At 40.4% G+C, this 23,448-nt stretch overlaps 1 protein-coding gene and 1 pseudogene across 1 annotated transcript; one reads left to right on the forward strand and one right to left on the reverse strand.

Annotated features, from left to right (window-relative positions):
* The first annotated feature begins 18,739 nt into the window (after positions 1–18,739).
* Scly-ps1 (selenocysteine lyase, pseudogene 1) lies at positions 18,740–19,920 on the forward strand (annotated as a pseudogene).
* Positions 19,921–21,232: 1,312 nt separating this feature from the next.
* Positions 21,233–22,177, reverse strand: Or10a49 (olfactory receptor family 10 subfamily A member 49). The gene is given in 1 exon segment (NM_001001010.1): positions 21,233–22,177. A coding segment is annotated over 1 exon segment (945 nt).
* Between the last annotated feature and the right edge of the window lie 1,271 nt (positions 22,178–23,448).

The following is a 23,448-nucleotide window of genomic DNA, read 5'->3' on the forward strand; positions in this document are numbered from 1 at the left end:
AGATTATCTGAGGTCTAGTCTCCCTGCAACTCTGTCTGGGACAGAGAGTTAAGGAGCAGTCTGTAGTGTGAGCCGGCATCTCTTGTATGGTGCCTGACCCCTCAATGCTTTTTTTCATGTAAGCTAGATTAAACTAAGTCACATGGTGTGAAACTTCTCACCATCCCTAAAACATTATGTAAGGCAGATATTTTTTCTTTGTTCTTAAACTTTGTCTAGACTAGGGTGCATTGCTTGGCAGTGTTTTGAAGGTTTCTCTCTAAAGAGACGCATCTGGGCTTTTCCTGTTTTATCTATTTATCATCTATCATCTACCATTTACTTATAGTCTATTTATCTACAATCTATCATCTACCTATCATCTATAATCTAGCAATAATCTATAATTTATCTATCTGTAATCTTTCTATCTATAATCTATTTATCTATATTCTATCATCTATCACCAATTTATAATCTACTTATCTACCTATAATTGATCTATCACCTGTTATCTTTTTTTACTTTTTTTAATTATCTTTAATTTTTTTAAAGTCCAATCATTATCCCTTTCCCAGTCTGCCCTCATACAGTTCCTCATCCAATTCCTCCTTTCCCCTGTCTACAAGAGGATGTAGACACACCCCACACCCCACCCCGCCAGGTCTACCCACTCCCCAGGGCCTCAAGTGTCTCAAGGGTTAGAGGTGAATCTTCCCTTACTGAGTCCATACTGGATAGTCCTCTGCTGTATATGTATCGGGGGCATCATACCAGCTAGGGTATGCTGGCTTGTTGGTGGCTCAGTGTCTGTGAGATCTTGGGGATCCAGTTAGTTGAGACTGCTGGCCTTCATATGGGGTCACCCTCTTCCTCAACATCTTCCAGCCTTTCCCTATTTCAACCATAGGGGCCTCTGATTTCTGTTCATTGGTTGGATTAAGTATCTGCATCTGTCTTGATTAGCTGATGTTTGGGACTCTTGGAGAGCAGCCACGCTAGGCTCCTATCTGTAAGTGCACCATATCATCAGTAATAATGTCAGGTCTTAGAGCTTCCCCTTAAGATGGATTCCAATTTGGCCTGGACACTGGGCCTCCTTTACCTCAGTCTCTTCTTCATTTTTGTCCCTTCAGTTCTTTTAGACAAGAACTATTCTGAATCTGGGTTTTTGACTGTGTGATGGCAACCCCATCCCTCCACTTACTGCCCTGACTTTCTACTAAAGGTGGACTGTACAATTTCTCTCTCCACATTGTTGGGTATTTCATCTAAATTCCCTCCCTTTGTGTCTTAAGAGTCTCTCACCTCCCAGGTCTCTGGTACATTCTAGAGGTCCCCCCACCTCCTGCCTCCCAGGATTGACTGTTTCCATTCATTCTGCTGGCCTTCAGGACTTTACTCCTGTCCCCATCCCAATACCTGATCATGTTCCCCTTTATCCCTTCCCCTCTGCTCTTACACCCAGGTCCCTCCCTCCCTCTGCCTCCTGTGATTACTTTCTTCTCCCTCCCTAGTGGAATTGAAGCATTCTCACTTGGGCCCTTTGGGCTTGTTAACCTTCTTGAGCTCTGTGGTATTCTAGTACTTTTTTGGCTAATATCTGCTAACTAGAAAGTATATATCATGCATGTCCTTTGGTGTCCGAGTTATGTCACTCAGGATGATATTTTCTTCCATCCATTTGCCTACAAAATTCATGATATACTCATTTTTAGTAGAAGAATATATTCCATTGTATAAATGAATCACATTTTCTATATCCATTCTTTGATTGTGGGACATTGGGTTGTTTCCAGCTTCTGGCTATCACAAATAAGGCCACTATGGACATAGTGGAACACAATCTCCTGTGGTATGGTGGGACACCTTTTAGGTATATGCCCAAGAATGGTATAGCTGGGTCTTCAGATAGATCTTTCTCCAAGGAACTTTCAGATTAATTTTAAAAGTGATTGTACCAGTTTGCAATCCCTCCAAAAATGGAAGAGTGTTCCTCTTTCCCCCACAGTCTCACCAACACGTGCTACCGCCTGAGTTTTTTTTTTTTTTTTTTATCTAATCCATTAAAATTGATGTGAGGTGAAAACTCAGGGACATTTTGATTTGTATTTCCCTGATCACTAAGGACCTTGAATATTTCTTTAAGTGCTTCTCAGCCATTTGGAATTCCTCTGTTGTGAATTCTGTTTAGTTTTATACCCCATCTTTTGATTGGTTTGTTAGATTTTTTGAAGGATGACTTCTCAAATAATATATATATATACATAGATAGATAGATAGATAGATAGATAGATAGATAGATAGATAGATGATAGATAGATAGATTAGTCTCTAACAGATATGAGGTTAGTGAAGTTTTTCCCAATCTATAGGTTGTGGATTTGTCCTGTTGACTGTACCCTTTGCCTTACAGAAGCTTTTCAGTTTTATGAGGTCCCATTTATCAACTCTCAATTTAGAGCCTGAGCCATTGGGGTTCTGTTTAAGAAATCTCACCTCGGCCACAGACACCGCCGGACCCTGAAGGAAACAGACCGGATAAACAGTTCTCTGTACCCAAATCCCGTGGGAGGGAGAGCTAAACCTTCAGAGAGGCAGACAGGCCTGGGAAACCAGAAGAGACTGCTCCCTGCACACACATCTCGGACGCCAGAGGAAAAAGCCAAAGACCATCTGGAACCCTGGTGCACTGAAGCTCCCGGAAGGGGCGGCACAGGTCTTCCTGGTTGCTGCCGCTGCAGAGAGCCCCTGGGCAGCACCCCACGAGCGAACTTGAGCCTCGGGACCACAGGTAAGACCAAATTTTCTGCTGCAAGAAAGCTGCCTGGTGAGCTTGGGACACACGGAAGCAGAATTTCTCTAGAATCGGGCACGTTCTGTGTTTACCGGAAGTCCCACACCCTCGGATCCCGGCCCGCAGCAGCTCTCTGCTCCCAGACCCGGTGAGAGAGAGACCCAACCGCCTGGTCAGGTGGGCACTCCTGAGGCTGCAGAGCGGAAGAGACCACCAACACTGCTCACCCCTGCCCACATCCCTGGCCCAAGAGGAAACTGTATAAGGCCTCTGGGCTCCCGTGGGGGAGGGCCCAGGAGTGGCAGGACCCCTGCCGGAGACACCACCGGACCCTGAAGGAAACAGACCGGATAAACAGTTCTCTGCACCCAAATCCCGTGGGAGGGAGAGCTAAACCTTCAGAGAGGCAGACAGGCCTGGGAAACCAGAAGAGACTGCTCCCTGCACACACATCTCGGACGCCAGAGGAAAAAGCCAAAGACCATCTGGAACCCTGGTGCACTGAAGCTCCCGGAAGGGGCGGCACAGGTCTTCCTGGTTGCTGCCGCTGCAGAGAGCCCCTGGACAGCACCCCACGAGCAAACCTGAGCCTCGGGACCACAGGTAAGACCAAATTTTCTGCTGCAAGAAAGCTGCCTGGTGAACTCAAGACACAGGCCCACAGGAACAGCTGAAGACCTGTAGAGAGGAAAAACTACACGCCCGAAAGCAGAACACTCTGTCCCCATAACTGACTGAAAGAGAGGAAAACAGGTCTACAGCACTCCTGACACACAGGCTTATAGGACAGTCTAGCCACTGTCAGAAATAGCAGAACAAAGTAACACTAGAGATAATCTGATGGCGAGAGGCAAGCGCAGGAACCCAAGCAACAGAAACCAAGACTACATGCCATCATCGGAGCCCAATTCTCCCACCAAAACAAACATGGAATATCCAAACTCACCAGAAAAGCAAGATCTAGTTTCAAAATCATATTTGATCATGATGCTGGAGGACTTCAGGAAAGACCTGAACACACTTAGGGAAGCACAGGAAAACATTAATAAACAAGTAAAAGCCTACAGAGAGGAATCGCAAAAATCCCTGAAAGAATTCCAGGAAAACACAATCAAACAGTTGAAGGAATTAAAAATGGAAATAGAAGCAATCAAGAAAGAACACATGGAAACAACCCTGGATATAGAAAACCAAAAGAAGAGACAAGGAGCTGTAGATACAAGCTTCACCAACAGAATACAAGAGATGGAAGAGAGAATCTCAGGAGCAGAAGATTCCATAGAAATCATTGACTCAACTGTCAAAGATAATGTAAAGCGGAAAAAGCTACTGGTCCAAAACATACAGGAAATCCAGGACTCAATGAGAAGATCAAACCTAAGGATAATAGGTATAGAAGAGAGTGAAGACTCCCAGCTCAAAGGACCAGTAAATATCTTCAACAAAATCATAGAAGAAAACTTCCCTAACCTAAAAAAAGAGATACCCATAGACATACAGGAAGCCTACAGAACTCCAAATAGATTGGACCAGAAAAGAAACACCTCCCGTCACATAATTGTCAAAACAACAAACGCACAAAATAAAGAAAGAATATTAAAAGCAGTAAGGGAAAAAGGTCAAGTAACATATAAAGGGAGACCTATCAGAATCACACCAGACTTCTCGCCAGAAACTATGAAACCCATAATATCCTGGACAGATGTCATACAGACCCTAAGACAACACAAATGCCAGCCCAGGTTACGGTATCCTGCAAAACTCTCAATTAACAGAGATGGAGAAACCAAGATATTCCATGACAAAACCAAATTTACACAATATCTTTCTACAAATCCAGCACTACCAAGCATAATAAATGGTAAAGCCCAACATAAGGAGGCAAGCTATACCCTAGAAGAAGCAAGAAACTAATCATCTTGGCAACAAAACAAAGAGAATGAAAGCACACAAACATAACCTCACATCAAATATGAATATAACGGGAAGCAATAATCACTATTCCTTAATATCTCTCAATATCAATGGCCTCAACTCCCCAATAAAAAGACATAGATTAACAAACTGGATACGCAACGAGGACCCTGCATTCTGCTGCCTACAGGAAACACACCTCAGAGACAAAGACAGACACTACCTCAGAGTGAAAGGCTGGAAAACAACTTTCCAAGCAAATGGTCAGAAGAAGCAAGCTGGAGTAGCCATTCTAATATCAAATAAAATCAATTTCCAACTAAAAGTCATCAAAAAAGATAAGGAAGGACACTTCATATTCATCAAAGGAAAAATCAACCAAGATGAACTCTCAATCCTAAATATCTATGCCCCAAATACAAGGGCACCTACATATGTAAAAGAAACCTTACTAAAGCTCAAAACACACATTGCACCTCACACAATAATAGTGGGAGATTTCAACACCCCACTCTCATCAATGGACAGATCATGGAAACAGAAATTAAACAGTGATGTCGACAGACTAAGAGAAGTCATGAGCCAAATGGACTTAACGGATATTTATAGAACATTCTATCCTAAAGCAAAAGGATATACCTTCTTCTCAGCTCCTCATGGTACTTTCTCCAAAATTGACCATATAATTGGTCAAAAAACGGGCCTCAACAGGTACAGAAAGATAGAAATAATCCCATGCGTGCTATCGGACCACCACGGCCTAAAACTGGTCTTCAATAACAATAAGGGAAGAATGCCCACATATACGTGGAAATTGAACAATGCTCTACTCAATGATAACCTGGTCAAGGAAGAAATAAAGAAAGAAATTAAAAACTTTTTAGAATTTAATGAAAATGAAGATACAACATACTCAAACTTATGGGACACAATGAAAGCTGTGCTAAGAGGAAAACTCATAGCGCTGAGTGCCTGCAGAAAGAAACAGGAAAGAGCATATGTCAGCAGCTTGACAGCACACCTAAAAGCTCTAGAACAAAAAGAAGCAAATACACCCAGGAGGAGTAGAAGGCAGGAAATAATCAAACTCAGAGCTGAAATCAACCAAGTAGAAACAAAAAGGACCATAGAAAGAATCAACAGAACCAAAAGTTGGTTCTTTGAGAAAATCAACAAGATAGATAAACCCTTAGCCAGACTAACAAGAGGACACAGAGAGTGTGTCCAAATTAACAAAATCAGAAATGAAAAGGGAGACATAACTACAGATTCGGAGGAAATTCAAAAAATCATCAGATCTTACTATAAAAACCTATATTCAACAAAATTTGAAAATCTTCAGGAAATGGACAATTTCCTAGACAGATACCAGGTATCGAAGTTAAATCAGGAACAGATAAACCAGTTAAACAACCCCATAACTCCTAAGGAAATAGAAGCAGTCATTAAAGGTCTCCCAACCAAAAAGAGCCCAGGTCCAGACGGGTTTAGTGCAGAATTCTATCAAACCTTCATAGAAGACCTCATACCAATATTATCCAAACTATTCCACAAAATTGAAACAGATGGAGCCCTACCGAATTCCTTCTATGAAGCCACAATTACTCTTATACCTAAACCACACAAAGACACAACAAAGAAAGAGAACTTCAGACCAATTTCCCTTATGAATATCGACGCAAAAATACTCAATAAAATTCTGGCAAACCGAATTCAAGAGCACATCAAAACAATCATCCACCATGATCAAGTAGGCTTCATCCCAGGCATGCAGGGATGGTTTAATATACGGAAAACCATCAACGTGATCCATTATATAAACAAACTGAAAGAACAGAACCACATGATCATTTCATTAGATGCTGAGAAAGCATTTGACAAAATTCAACACCCCTTCATGATAAAAGTCCTGGAAAGAATAGGAATTCAAGGCCCATACCTAAACATAGTAAAAGCCATATACAGCAAACCAGTTGCTAACATTAAACTAAATGGAGAGAAACTTGAAGCAATCCCACTAAAATCAGGGACTAGACAAGGCTGCCCACTCTCTCCCTACTTATTCAATATAGTTCTTGAAGTTCTAGCCAGAGCAATCAGACAACAAAAGGAGATCAAAGGGATACAGATCGGAAAAGAAGAGGTCAAAATATCACTATTTGCAGATGACATGATAGTATATTTAAGTGATCCCCAAAGTTCCACCAGAGAACTACTAAAGCTGATAAACAACTTCAGCAAAGTGGCTGGGTATAAAATTAACTCAAATAAATCAGTTGCCTTCCTCTATACAAAAGAGAAACAAGCCGAGAAAGAAATTAGGGAAACGACACCCTTCATAATAGACCCAAATAATATAAAGTACCTCGGTGTGACTTTAACCAAGCAAGTAAAAGATCTGTACAATAAGAACTTCAAGACACTGAGGAAAGAAATTGAAGAAGACCTCAGAAGATGGAAAGATCTCCAATGCTCATGGATTGGCAGGATTAATATAGTAAAAATGGCCATTTTACCAAAAGCTATCTACAGATTCAATGCAATCCCCATCAAAATACCAATCCAATTCTTCAAAGAGTTAGACAGAACAATTTGCAAATTCATCTGGAATAACAAAAAACCCAGGATAGCTAAAGCTATCCTCAACAATAAAAGGACTTCAGGGGGAATCACTATCCCTGAACTCAAGCAGTATTACAGAGCAATAGTGATAAAAACTGCATGGTATTGGTACAGAGACAGACAGATAGACCAATGGAATAGAATTGAAGACCCAGAAATGAACCCACACACCTATGGTCACTTGATTTTTGACAAAGGAGCCAAAACCATCCAATGGAAAAAAGATAGTATTTTCAGCAAATGGTGCTGGTTCAACTGGAGGGCAACATGTAGAAGAATGCAGATCGATCCATCCTTATCACCCTGTACAAAGCTTAAGTCCAAGTGGATCAAGGACCTCCACATCAAACCAGACACACTCAAACTAATAGAAGAAAAACTAGGGAAGCATCTGGAACACATGGGCACTGGAAAAAATTTCCTGAACAAAACACCAATGGCTTATGCTCTAAGATCAAGAATCGACAAATGGGATCTCATAAAACTGCAAAGCTTCTGTAAGGCAAAGGACACTGTGGTTAGGACAAAACGGCAACCAACAGATTGGGAAAAGATCTTTACCAATCCTACAACAGATAGAGGCCTTATTTCCAAAATATACAAAGAACTCAAGAAGTTAGACCGCAGGGAAACAAATAACCCTATTAAAAAATGGGGTTCAGAGCTAAACAAAGAATTCACAGCTGAGGAATGCCAAATGGCTGAGAAACACCTAAAGAAATGTTCAACATCTTTAGTCATAAGGGAAATGCAAATCAAAACAACCCTGAGATTTCACCTCACACCAGTGCGATTGGCTAAGATCAAAAACTCAGGTGACAGCAGATGCTGGCGAGGATGTGGAGAAAGAGGAACACTCCTCCATTGTTGGTGGGATTGCAGACTGGTACAACCATTCTGGAAATCAGTCTGGAGGTTCCTCAGAAAATTGGACATTGAACTGCCTGATGATCCAGCTATACCTCTCTTGGGCATATACCCAAAAGATGCCTCAACATATAAAAGAGACACGTGCTCCACTATGTTCATCGCAGCCTTATTTATAATAGCCAGAAGCTGGAAAGAACCCAGATGCCCTTCAACAGAGGAATGGATACAGAAAATGTGGTACATCTACACAATGGAATGTTACTCAGCTATCAAAAACAACGAGTTTATGAAATTCGTAGGCAAATGGTTGGAACTGGAAAATATCATCCTGAGTGAGCTAACCCAATCACAGAAAGACATACATGGTATGCACTCATTGATAAGTGGCTATTAGCCCAAATGCTTGAATTACCCTAGATCCCTAGAACAAACGAAACTCAAGACGGATGATCAAAATGTGAATGCTTCACTCCTTCTTTAAATGAGGAAAAAGAATACCCTTGGCAGGGAAGGGAGAGGCAAAGATTAAAACAGAGACTGAAGGAACACCCATTCAGAGCCTGCCCCACATGTGGCCCATACATATACAGCCACCCAATTAGACAAGATGGATGAAGCAAAGAAGTGCAGACCGACAGGAGCCGGATGTAGATCGCTCCTGAGAGACACAGCCAGAATACAGCAAATATAGAGGCGAATGCCAGCAGCAAACCACTGAACTGAGAATAGGTCCCCTATTGAAGGAATCAGAGAAAGAACTGGAAGAGCTTGAAGGGGCTCGAGACCCCAAAAGTACAACAATGCCAAGCAACCAGAGCTTCCAGGGACTAAGCCACTACCTAAAGACTATACATGGACTGACCCTGGACTCTGACCCCATAGGTAGCAATGAATATCCTAGTAAGAGCACCAGTGGAAGGGGAAGCCCTGGGTCCTGCTAAGACTGAACCCACAGTGAACTAGTCTATGGGGGGAGGGCGGCAATGGGGGGAGGGTTGGGAGGGGAACACCCATAAGGAAGGGGAGGGGGGAGGGGGATGTTTGCCCGGAAACCGGGAAAGGGAATAACACTCGAAATGTATATAAGAAATACTCAAGTTAATAAAAAAAAAAAAAAAAGAAATCTCACCTCATATCAATGAGTTTGAGGTTCTTTCCCACTTTCTCTTCTATTTGATTCAATGTATCTGGTTTTATGTTGATGTCTTTGATTCACTTGGACTTGAGCTTTGTACTACATGACAACTATGGATCTATATTCATTTTCTACACACCAACTGCCAGTTAGACCATCACCACTTATTGAACATGCTTTCTTTTGTCCATTCTATATTTTTGGCTTCTTTGTCAAAGATCAGATGTACTTAAGTGTGTGGTTTTATTTCGGATTTTTCAATTCTATTCCATTGATCTACCTGTCTCTGTACCAATACCAACGCAGTTTTTATCACTATTTCTCTGTAGTATAGCTTGAGGTCAGGGATGGTGATTTCCTCAGAAGTTCTTTAATTGTTAAGAATTGTTTTTGCCGTCCTGGACTTTTTGTTTTTACATATGAAGCAGAATTGCTCTTTCCATGTCTTTGAAGAATTGTGTCAGAATTATGATGGGGATTGCATTGAATCTGAAAATTGCTTTTAGTAATATGGCCACTTTTACTATGTTGATTCTACCAATCCTTGAGCATGGGATATCTCTCCATTTTCTAAAGTCTCCTTCAGTTTCTTGAGAAACATGAAGTTCTTGTCATACAGATCTTTCACTTGCTTGGTAAGAGTTACCCTAAGATATTTTATATTATTTGTAACTATTGTAAAAGGAGATGTTTTCTATTTTCTTTGATAGCCCATTTATAATTTGTATAAAGTAAGACCACCAATTTGAGTTAATTTTATATCCAGCAACTTTGCTGAAGTTGATAATCAGCCCTAGAAGATCTCTGGTAAAATTGTTAAGGTCAATTATGTAAACTATTATATCTTGTGCAATTAATGATACCCTGACTTCTTTTTTATTGGATATTTTCTATATTTACATTCCAAATGTTATTCCCTTTCCCCATTTCCCTTCTGGAGATCCCCCATCACATCCATCTACCCCCTGCCTCCATGAGGATGCTCCCTTACCCACCATGTAATCTCTCTCTCACACCTCCCTGCCCTGGCATTCCCCTATACTGGGGCATTGAGCCTTCTCAGGACAAAGGGCTTCTTGTGCCATTGATGTATAACAAGGCCCATCCCTCTGCTACATATGTTGCTTGATCGGTGGGTCATTCCATGTGTACTCTTTGGTTGGTGGTTTAGTCCCTAAAAAATCTGGGGTGTTTAGTTGGTTGACACTGTTGTTCTTCCTTATGGGGTTGCAAAGCTTCACAGTTACCTCAGTCCTTTCTTTAACTCCTCCACTGAGGTCCCTGTGCTCAGTCCAATGGTTGACTGCAAGCATAGGCCTCTGTATTGGTCAAGATCTGGCAGAGCCTCTCAGGAGACAGCTATATCAGGCTTCTGTCAACATGCACCTCTTTGAATCCCCAATAATGACTGGATTTGGTGACTGCATTGAATCCCCATGTGTGGCAATCTCTGGAGCCTTACCTTCAGACTCTGTTACACACTTTGTCTCCATATTTCTTGTCTTTTTTTCCTTGTCTATTTTCTCTGTGTTTTGCCGTACTGATAGTGTCCTTTGCTTTACAGAAAGAAGGTTTGCAAATTTGTGAGGTCACATTTATTGATTCTTGATCTTAGAGCATAAGCAATTAGTGTTCTTTTCAGGAAATTTTCCCCTGTGCCCATGTATTCAAGTCATTTCCCCATGTTCTCTTCTATTACTTTGAGTATATCTGGTCTTATGTGAAGGTTCTTGATCCACTTGGGCTTGAACTTTGTACAAGGTGATAAGAATGGATCAATTTTTAAAGCACACTCCTCAATTGAGCATTATAGCAACCTCTCAGTCACATCTCTGATGTATCCACTTATCTGATGTGCAAGACTAGGGAGCTTTTTGAAGATCTGAGTGTCCCTCTTGGTCCCAGCTCTCAGCCTCAACAACTAGTACACTGCTGGTGAGGGCTGAGAATTGACGTCTGTCAGGGTGGTCAGCAGCACGAAGTAAGGTCCTCGATGCTCGAGTGTCTGGGCTCGGTAACATCATATGTAGCCAAGTCTCCGACCTGGAACTGATGAGATGTCTCAGGGGTTCCTGGGGCAGAGCCTGCTGCCAGCTGTGACCATTTTTCTTTCTGTATCACCTGCAGGTCTTTTAGCCTGGCATACAAATCATTATTACTATGACATGTTGGTTCAGTAATATCATCTAATACAGTTAGAGGAGCCGAGGTCCCTATACGATCTCAAAAGGGGTAAGGCTGAGTCTGGAAGGAATATTTCTTGCTCTGAAGATAGCAAAAGGGAAGGAGTGCCACCGAGTCTGTGCCAGACTCCATGGTCAATTTGGTCAGGGTCTCTTTTAAAGTTCTATTTATCTTTTTACCTGTCCTGAACTTTGAGGGCTGTAGATACAACGTAATTTCTTTTTTTTTCCATATGCATCATTTTTTTGTTTCCATCTTTATTAACTTGAGTATTTCTTATTTACATTTTGATTGTTATTCCCCTTCCCGGTTTCTGGGCCAACAACACGCTAACACCTCCCCTTCTCCTTCTATATGGGAGTTCCCCTCCCCATCCTCCCCCCATTACCACCCTCCCCCCCAACAATCCCGTTCACTGGGGGTTCAGTCTGGGCAGGACCAAGGGCTTCCCCTTCCACTGGTGCTCTTACTATGCTATTCATTGCTACCTATGAAGTTGGAGCCCAGGGTCAATCCATGTATAGTCTTTGGGTAGTGGCTTAGTCCAGGAAGCTCTGGTTGGTTGGCATTGTTGTTCACATGGGGTCTAAAGCCCATTCAAGCTCTTTCAGTCCTTTCTAAGATTCCTTCAACGGGGGTCCCATTCTCAGTTCAGTGGTTTAATGATAGCATTCAAAAAATCATCAGATCCTACTACAAATTCAACAAAACCTGAAAATCTACAAGAAATGGACAATTTCCTAGACAGATACCAGGTACCGAAGTTAAATCAGGAACAGATAAACCATTTAAACAACCCCATAACCCCTAAAGAAATAGAAGCAGTCATTAAAGGTCTCCCAACCAAAAAGAGCCCAGGTCAAGACAGGTTCAGTGCAGAATTCTATCAGATCTTCAAAGAAGACTCATACCAATACTATCCAAACTATTCCACAAAATTGAAACAGATGGAGCACTACCGAATTCCTTCTATGAAGCCACAATTACTCTTATACCTAAACCACACAAAGACCCAACAAAGAAAGAGAACTTCAGACCAAATTCCCTTATGAATATCGACGCAAAAATACTCAATAAAATTCTGGCAAACCGAATCCAAGAGCACATCAAAACAATCATCCACCATGATCAAGTAGGCTTCATCCCAGGCATGCAGGGATGGTTTAATATATGGAAAACCATCAACGTGATCCATTATATAAACAAACTGAAAGAACAAAACCACATGATCATTTCATTAGATGCTGAGAAAGCATTTGACAAAATTCAACACCCCTTCATGATAAAAGTCCTGGAAAGAATGGGAATTCAAGGCCCATACCCAAACATAGTAAAAGCCATATACGACAAACCAGTCGCTAACATTAAACTAAATGGAGAGAAACTTGAAGCAATCCCACTAAATTCAGGGACTAGACAAGGCTGCCCACTCTCTCCCTACTTATTCAATATAGTTCTTGAAGTTCTAGCCAGAGCAATCAGACAACAAAAGGAGATCAAGGGGATACAGATTGGAAAAGAAGTCAAAATATCACTATTTGCAAATGATAGGATAGTATATTTAAGCAATCCCAAAAGTTGCACCAGAGAATTACTAAACCTGAAAAACACCTTCAGCAAAGTGGCTGGGTATAAAATTAACTCAAATAAATCAGTAGCCTTCCTCTACACAAAAGAGAAACAAGCCGAGAAAGAAATTAGAGAAACGACACCCTTCACCATAGTCCCAAATAATATAAAATACCTCGGTGTGACTTTAACCAAGCAAGTAAAAGATCTGTATGATAAGAACATCAAGCCTCTGAAGAAAGAAATTGAAGAAGACCTCAGAAGATGGAAACATGGATTGGCAGGCTTAACATAGTAAAAATGGCCATTTTACCAAAAGTGATCTACAGATTCAGTGCAATCCCCATCAAAATACCAATCCAATTCTTCAAAGAGTTAGACAGAACAATTTGCAAATTCATCTGGAATAACAAAAAACCCAGGATAGCTAACACTATCCTTAACAATAAAAGGACTTCCAGAGGAATCACTATCCCTGAACTCCAGCAGTATTACAAAGCAATAGTGATAAAAACTGCATGGTATTGGTACAGAAACAGACAAATAGACCAGTAGAATAGAATTGAAGACCCAGAAATGAACCCACACACCTATGTTCACTTGATTCTTAACAAAGAAGCCAAAATCATCCAATGGAAAAAAGATAGCATTTTCAGCAAATGGTGCTGGTTCAACTGGAGGTCAGCATGTAGAAGAATGCACATCAATCCATGCTTATCACCCTGTACAAAGCTTAAGTCCAAGTGGATCAAGGACCTCCACATCAAACCAGATACACTCAAAGTAATAGAAGAAAAGTTGGGGAAGCATCTCGAACACATGGGCACTACAGAGAATTTCCTGAACAAAACACCAATGGCCTATGCTCTAAGATCAAGAATCAACAAATGGGATCTCATAAAGCTGCAAAGCTTCTGTAAGGCAAAGGACACTGTTGTTAGGACAAAATGGCAACCAACAGACCTGGAAAAGATCTTTACCAATCCTACAACTGATAGAGGGCTTATGTCTAAAATATACAAAGAACTCAAGAAGTTAGACCACAGGGAGTCAAATAACCCTATTCAAAAATGGAGTTCAGAACTAAACAAAGAATTCACGAATGCCGAATGGCTGAGAAACACCTAAAGAAATGTTCAACATCTTTAGTCATAAGGGAAATGCAAATCAAAACAACCCTGAGATTTCACCTCACACCAGTGAGAATGGCTAAGATCAAAAACTCAGGGGACAACAGATGCTGGCGAGGATGTGGAGAAAGAGGAACACTCCTCCATTGTTGGTGGGATTGCAGACTGGTACAACGATTCTGGAAATCAGTCTGGAGGATCCTCAGAAAATTGGACATTGAACTGCCTGAGGATCCAGCTATACCTCTCTTGGGCATATACCCAAAAGATGCCCCAACATATAAAAAAGACACGTGCTCCACTATGTTCATTGCAGCCTTATTTATAATAGCCAGAAGCTGGAAAGAACCCAGATGCCCTTCAACAGAGGAATGGTACATCTACACAATGGAATATTACTCAGCTATCAAAAACAACGACTTTATGAAATTCGTAGGCAAATGGTTGGAACTGGAAAATATCATCCTGAGTGAGCTAACCCAATCACAGAAAGACATACATGGTATGCACTCATTGATAAGAGGCTATTAGCCCAAATGCTTGAATTACCCTAGATGCCTAGAACAAATGAAACTCAAGACGGATGATCAAAATGTGAATGCTTCACTCCTTCTTTAAAAGGGGAACAAGAATTCCCTTGGCAGGGAAGAGAGAGGCAAAGATTAAAACAGAGACTGAAGGAACACCCATTCAGAGCCTGCCCCACGTGTGGCCCATACATATACAGCCACCCAATTAGACAAGATGGATGAAGCAAAGAAGTGCAGACCGACAGGAGCCGGATGTAGATCGCTCCTGAGAGACACAGCCAGAATACAGCAAATACAGAGGCGAATGCCAGCAGCAAACCACTGAACTGAGAATAGGACCCCCGTTGAAGGAATCAGAGAAAGAACTGGAAGAGCTTGAAGGGGCTCGAGACCCCATATGTACAACAATGCCAAGCAAACAGAGCTTCCAGGGACTAAGCCACTACATAAAGACTATACATGGACTGACCCTGGACTCTGACCTCATAGGTAGCAATGAATATCCTAGTAAGAGCACCAGTGGAAGGGGAAGCCCTGGGTCCTGCTAAGACTGAACCCCCAGTGAACTAGACTGTTGGGGGAGGGCGGCAATGGGGGGAGGGTTGGGAGGGGAACACCCATAAGGAAGGGGAGGGGGGAGGGGGATGTTTGCCCGGAAACCGCGAAAGGGAATAACACTCAAAATGTATATAAGAAATACTCAAGTTAATAAAAAAAAAAGAAAAAATACTAATGAAAGAAAAAAAATCCTTTAAATAAACCTTCCCTTGTTGTTAAAGTCCAGTCTAATTAGAGTAAGAAACTATTTTCAATATGAAGAAGTAAAACAATTTATGAGTAAGAATCTTAAAATAAATTACAGAACTTAGAGTTAAATCATTATAATTCAAAAATTAAAGATAACAAGAAGCGCTTTTATTCCAAACTGTCCCACAGCAAGCACAGCAGAGCCTTCAGGTTCATTCCTTTAGGCCTCTTCAACACCAGCCAATGCAGCTCCCTTGCCTCAGTTCAACCTGCCTGGCCTGGCTGGGCCATGGTAAACAGACCTGACTCTTCTGGTCACAATGTTCTCATCTGGCTTGCCCAATCCTCAAACTACTCCAGAGACTTCTGCTCAGATAGGACTTTCTTTGCCCCCTTTTCACTACAAATGTTAACACTCTGAACTTCACATAACATTGTTTTGATATACCGTATTCTCATCACAAATGCTCAACTATTAACAACACATGACTTATCACCTTCTAAAATTCATGCCAATTCTTCAACATTGTTTGTAAAGTAAACATTATCCTATTTGTAACTGTTAAACATTCAAAATACAACCTGTGCAAAGTGAGATGTAAGAGATGATGCTCTAAAAAGTGATCTTTTAAAAATAAGTAATCAAATACTATAATGATGTTTTGGATATGCCAGGTTAAATAAAATTCATTAATATCACCAGTAAAAAATAAATAAATAAATAAACCTTCCCTTGAATAAATCACAGTAAATCGTAAACAGTTTTACAAAAATTATCGAAAGTGGTTTTTCCTGCTATGGGTATTTTTTCTAAAACAGTAATTGATTCACATGTTGTTAATTAAAATAATTGTTTATGAGTTGAAATTGATTGTGCTTTATTTATAACTTTTATTGCTATAATTAACATGTAACAAATTTAGGACTTTATAAAAATATATTGTAACATATATATGTATATATATTATATATAGCAATGATTAGTTGTTGAAATATAGAAGGAAGCAGATATGAAATAATAAAAATCTAATTTACCAAATATTTTCAAAACATCATTTTTAAATTACTGTGCATTTGAAATTATCTGTAATTGTATTTTGAGTTATATTCATGTACACGTTTGTATTTTATGTTACATGTTATACATTTTCATGAACATGCAAACATATGAATATTTTATATTAACTTTTGTATACTCTATCAGAAAACTAATGAATGTATTAAAGCACCTATTTCTAGTGACATTCATTTTCCTTATTTAAATTATATGGTGAATAAACAAAAATATAATAAGACGAATAAAATATCCTTGTGCCAATAAAAATATGTGTATTATTATCACAGTTCACATATTTTCATCTCCTATATACATATATACCTCAAAACTGCACAGTGTTTCAATTCAAGAATTTTTTTCAAAAGCCATAGAATTAAGAGTAGACATGGGTGAAGAACTTAACTACAGTTCCTTTGTAACTCTGAAGAACTGTTCTGGAATGTAAGGGACAATGGCACTGAGCAGTAGAACTGAGTGTGTTATAAAATTTCTTTGTAAGTAAATGGAAACCATGACAAATGTAATGGCATATGCCCGACATGGCAATAATGTGAAGGGAGGCAGACACTACTGAAAGAAATTGTGAAGACCAGCCTGATCCACATACAGAAAAGCTATCTAAAATGAATTGGCTGCATGTAAATAAGATGTATCTTTGAATATTCAATCAAATCTTATACAGCTCGCTTTTAAATTTATAGATGCATATCTGAATGTGTAAGTATACATGCATACATAATTTTAACATTTCAGAATTGAAAATGTAAATCTTATTTATATACCCTGAATAGTTTTTTTAATTGCACAATCCTTAATATATAAATAAATACAAATAAGGTTTACACAAATTTTTGCTAAAATAATTTATGAATAATTTCACTATCATTATTGTTGATTAATTTTGTAAAGTGTGATGCTAAACATATTGTTGAAAATATATTTAAAACTTAAGGTGCTCAACATATGAATATAATTTTTAATCAATTCTGATAACAATTTTACTAAATAGGAACATAGTTTGAACAAATGTAAATTAACAAGCAGTATCTCCATAAATGATACAAAACCCAATAGAATGGAGTGTAGCACTTAGAGAAGTTGGTAAATTGTAGTACATGACATTTTTCTTTCCTACTTTTGGCCAAGGTATCTGGAATTATAAATTAAATCAAGTGTGACAACATGCTAAACATTTTTTAAAAATATGGCATATTACTCAGCTATCAAAAACAATGACTTCATGAAATTCATTGGAAAATGGATGGAACTGGAAAATATCATCCTGAGTGAGGTAACCCAATCACAGAAAATAACACATGGTATGTACTCACTGATAAGTAGATATTAGCCAAAATGCTCAAATTAACCTTGATGCACAGAACACATGAAACTGAAGAAGGATGACCAAAATGCAAATGCTTCACTCCTTCTTTAAAAGGGGAACAAGAATACCCCTGGGAGTGAATAGGGAGTCAAAGTTTAGAACAGAGGCAGAAGGAACACCCATTCAGAGCCTGCCCCACATGTGGCCCATACATATACAGTCACCAAATTAGATAAGATGGATGAAGCAAAGAAGTGCAGGCTGACAGGAACCGGATGTAGATCTGTCCTGAGAGACACAGCCAGAATACAACAAATACATAGGCTAATGCCAGCAGCAAACCACTGAACTGAGAACAGGACCCCCGTTGAAGGAATCTAAAGGACTGAAAGAGCTTGAAGGGGCTCGAGACCCCATATGAACAACAATGCCAACCAACCAGAGCTTCCAGGGACTAAGCCACTACCCAAAGACTATACATGAACTGACCCTGGGCTCCAACCTCATAGGTAGCAATGAATAGTAAGGGCACCAGTGGAAGGGGAAGCCCTTGGTCCTGCCAAGACTGAACCCTCAGTGAACATGATTGTTGTGGGGAGGGCAGTAATGGGAGGAGGATGGGGAGGAGAACACCCACAGAGAAGGAGAGAGGGAGGGGTTGGGGGATGTTGGCCTGGAAACCTGGATGGGGAATAACAATCGAAATGTAAATAAGAAATACTCAAGTTAATAAAGATGAAAAAATAAAGAGCTTAAAATTAAATTTAAAGGATTTTAAAATTTTTAAAATAAAGAATTGTTTTAGAAATAAAGAGTTTAATTTTTATATTAAAAAAAGCAACATTGGGGCAATCAGGAGGGATGTGCATATTGAAGGGTGCATGGGAGGCATACAGAGAGCCCTCCAGATGTGGAGGAAGGCCAAGGACATTATAAACACAGCTCAAGTGAGGCTGGCCAAGATGACAGGAGAAAGCCTTAGGCATCACCTTTACTTCCAGGGGCACTGAGTCTAATTAGTAATCCACTCTAGGGTGAGATGTTTCCATGAACGGCAGACCCTGAAGGGGCACCTGGTTGACCAGCACAGCCCTGAAGAGGGGATCAGGCTCCATTTTATTACTTGCACAGTAGACTATGACTCCATCCAGCTGCCCCTGGAGCACCTAATAGAAGGACAAATGGCAGAGATCACTTTTGTCCTACTCCAACACTTTTGTGTCAAAGGTGAATGGGCAGGCAGAGGTTGAGGTTCTTCTGGTGACTGTCAGCCCTACCACAAGCCTCATGACTACTGTAATGGCCAATAACAAGACCAGCATCATTATGCCTGTCTCTGGTATCAGTTGACACATTAAGTCATAGAACCGGCTCCTGTCTACTTCCAGGCCGCCCCAAGTTTTCATGTACACAGATACTGCTTGGTCACTGGGAAGAGGTGACTGGATGTAGAGGACTTAGGTGTGGATTTCCTGACCATCATGGGGCACAAGTTCTATGGTTCAAGGATGGTGGTCTATGTTTAAAAGGAATTGATAAATTTAGGCTCCTATATCCCATGCTGCTTGGAGGTTAACAAGAACAGAATTTCAGGCCAGGGACTGAGAACACAGCCATGTTTGATGGTCCTGGGAAGGCTGCTGATCTGGTGAGTGAAAACTGTCAGGCTTTTGAGGTCCTTGTGAGAGACCCATGTGAGAGATGTCCAGAGTTACTTAGAGGAGAGACAGGAGGTTTAATTTGGTAAGGAAATCCATGTGGACAGCTGGTGTCCAGGGATGGAGGGGCTTTCAAACACCTGCAACTTGTTCATCCAGATGTCCCAGCTTCAAGGGTACATGCTACTTTCACAGTGTCAGACACTATTGGCCAATGTGGGGGCTTCATGCCAGTTAGATCACAAAGAACAGCCATCCCTGGTCATGCTGGGTTATGGTATTCCTGTGGACATGGCCCAGAATGCGATCTGGCTCCGTGTGGCCCAAGTACTACCACAGCTGAAGTGAACATTATCATCCAGGGCCTAAAGCAGGCAATGACTGAACTAGAGGGTCTGGTCTAGGGCTAACAGCCACTCTTTCTCTCCATGGCCAGATGGATTTTGACTACTCAAATCATAGGAAAAGCCTTGAGAAAGTCTCTGTTCCCTAAGCTGTACTTCTTAAGAGCTGCACTGTATCTCCCTCCCTTCTACTCAAGAACCCAACTCCAGTATGGCTGACCAAAGGCTGGTGCCTGATCTCAGTCTTTGCTTAAGTGGGAAGTCTGATCATTTCTCACTCAGACTCAATTTTAATTTTATTTGCAAAGGTTTCTGTCATCTTGAGGAAGTGCAGCACACATTGCACCAATATCTATATAGGAATATCTCCTTCAAGAATGTTTTTAGCCTGTGAGTCTATGGTCCAAAGGATGGTACAACATTTGGAAACAGTTGGCATAAAGTAAATGAACTAACAGATGTCTGCACTTGTTTTAAAAAATAGCAAAAATTTTAAAGGCATTTTAAAACTTTAAAAACAAACAATTATGCCTGAGATGCATGCCATGAGAGGGAGAACACCTCTGACACTGCTAGGAGGGCCAGGACACAGAGGCTGGTCAGTCCAGAAATGTAAGGTAGAACAAAACACATCTGACAAAGAACATCAGTGAAGTGATGCCTAATGATATTCTGCTATACTCATAGACTGGTGCCTAGCCCAGTTGTCATCAGAGAGGCTTCATCCAGCAATTGATGGAAACAGATGTAGAGAATCACAGCAAATACGAGGCAAAACTCGAGGAATCCTGTGGAAGAGGGGGAGGAAGTATTGTAAGAGCCAGAGGGGTCAGAGACACCACAAGAAAATCCACAGAATCCACTAACCTGGCTCATAGGGGTTCACAGAGGCAGAACTGACAACCAGGGAGCCTGAATATCACTGGCTTAGGCCTCTGCACTTATGTAACAGTTGTGTAGCTTGGTCTTCTTGTAGGAGCCCTAATAGTAGGAGTAAGGGCTTTCTCTAACTCTTTTACCAGCTTTTGGGACTCTTTTACTCCTACTGGGTTGCCTTGTTCAACCTTAATATGAGGGAGGTGCGTAATCATACTAAATCTTGATATGCCATCTTTGGTTGATATCCATGGGAGGCCTACCCTTTTCTGAATAAGAGCAGAGAAGAAGTGGATGGGTGGGGCAGAGGGAAGAGAGGAGGAAAAGGAAACTGTGGTAGAGATGCGAATAACAACAGCAACAGCCACAATATTAATAATTGTTTTAGAAAGAAAGAATTAAAACATGCTCACCAAGAAATTTAGTGTTTTCATCTTGTTAGTTCACACACAGTTCAGTAATGAGCTATCTGAATATCACATGACTCCTCAACATGTCAGGTTGTGTGTAAAACCACTTTTCTTCCCCATAATTTTACCACAGCCCTTTTCATCTCCTTGTTTCTCAGGCTGTAGATGAGTGGATTCAGCAGAGGGGTGAGCAGAGAGTAAGCCAATGACATCAGTTTTTTGGTGTCTGGTGAGTACTTAGATTTAGGCTGCAAATAGGTCATACTAGCCGTGCCATAGAAAAGGGTGACAGAGGTGAGATGAGAGGCACAAGTGGAAAAGGCTTTCTGCCTCCCAGTAGTGGATGGCATCTTCAGGATGGAGAAGAGAATTCGGATATAAGACAAAAGAATCAATACAAAGGGAGTCAAAATAATCAGAACTGTGCCTGTGAAAGCATAGATCTCAAAGAAAAAAATGTCTGTACATGCAAGTTCCAGTACTGCTGGAGTTTCACATGAGATGTGGTTAATTTCATTGGGGCCACAATAGGGAAAACTGAACACCCATATGGTCTGCAGAGTAGTCATCATGGTTCCTGAGAGCCATGAGCACGTCACTAATGTCATAAAAACTCTTTTGTTCATAATCACTGGGTAGGACAGAGGATGGCAGATTGCAGCAAATCGATCATAGGCCATTGCCCCCAGGAGAAAACACTCAGTCCCACCAAAGAGAAGAATGAAGTACATTTGTGCAAAGCAGCCCCCAAAGGAAATGGTTGCTTTCTCAGTGTTCAGGACCACCAGCATTTCGGGCATAACGGTTGTGCTGAAGCCAGTCTCCACCACAGACAAGTTCTGCAGGAACAGGTACATGGGAATGTGCAGGCTCCGGTCCAAGAGGATAACAGACATAATGAGGGCATTTCCTGTCAGAGTCACCAGGTAAATAGCTAAGAAAGCCCCAAACATTTGCCTTTGGAGTTCAGGATAGTTCGAAAAGCCCAAGAGGACGAACTCAGCCACCGAGCTACTATTTTGCCCCTTCATTGCTGTAGTGGAGCCCTGTGTCATTCTTAGGAACACTGTGTGGAAGAATAAAGTCACAGTCCTGGCTCCAGCTTCCATTCTCCTGAAGAATTCTGACAGAGCATTATAAGAGAAGACCATCCACACAAAATTATCTATTTTAAGTTTGGAGAATAGCTAAACAATTGGATTAGTGAATCTTTTATACATAAAAGGGGAAATAATGATTCTGCCTTAGAAATTTAGTGTGAAAAGCATAAAATGTCATAGAATACTATATACTTGAATTAAATCATAGCCTTAAAGTAAATACAAATAATTTATAATTCTATTTCTCCCCCCATACTTTTGTTAGAGATATGTCTTTTACTTAACTGTGTTAAATATAAAATTTTAAGACATGGAAGATAGCATGTAGAGAAGAGAGATTAATCATTCAGCTATAACAGCACATTTATTTGAGATATTTGTTACACTTAAAATGCTTAGGGTAGTTTTGACAGGTAGTGATCAACATTCCATAGAAATGCATAGATGGTGTTATACGTTAAATTTATCTATATTAGGTGACACCAACATGTTTGAGTGAGTTTCAAGCTTACTGGCTTCAGCCTAGAATGAAAGTGACCAATTCTCTTGAAATTTACCTAAGTGATATTTTAATTTTTTAGGACTAAATGCTGGAGTCCCTCTTCATGACCATAATAGCAAAAGAAAAGGTCTATCTAAGGGTCATTATGAAATTCTCTTCTAAAGGTATTCACTCTCTACACCTTTTATCTCTTGTCCATCTCTCCAACCTTCTCTACTTCAGGAAGTTCATAAAATCATTAATTACTTACTCAGTAAACCCTCATCAAGTAGCTATCATTTTCTAGGCACTATATAGTCACACTATTGTGGTAGCTTCTACAATTTAGTAAGAGTTAAGGGCACTACATAAAACAGGCATAAGTCTCTGGAAGCACGCTAGATAAGATATGCCACCCACACCTCGGGACATCATCTCTTGCCTCTAACTCTGTTCCTCTTATTAACAGCTGTCATAGTATTGTTGTATATTAAAATCCTACCCCATACACAACTATGAAGAACAAAGATTGTGTTAGTTTCTAGCATTTATGTGCGATACCTGCAACAGTCCCAGGATCATAAGAAATATTAAGACATATTGTAGAAGACATATTGTAGAATATTGAAGACATTTGACATATTCTAGAAAAAAAGGAAATTGGGAAAAATCTAGGCTCTATCTTTAATTAAAAGGGGAGTCTAAAAGAAAGTAGAAGCTA

The sequence above is a fragment of the Rattus norvegicus genome, chromosome 1 (assembly GCF_021556685.1).
Source record: "Rattus norvegicus strain SHRSP/BbbUtx chromosome 1, alternate assembly SHRSP_T2T, whole genome shotgun sequence".
Taxonomy (NCBI): Eukaryota; Metazoa; Chordata; class Mammalia; order Rodentia; family Muridae; genus Rattus; species Rattus norvegicus.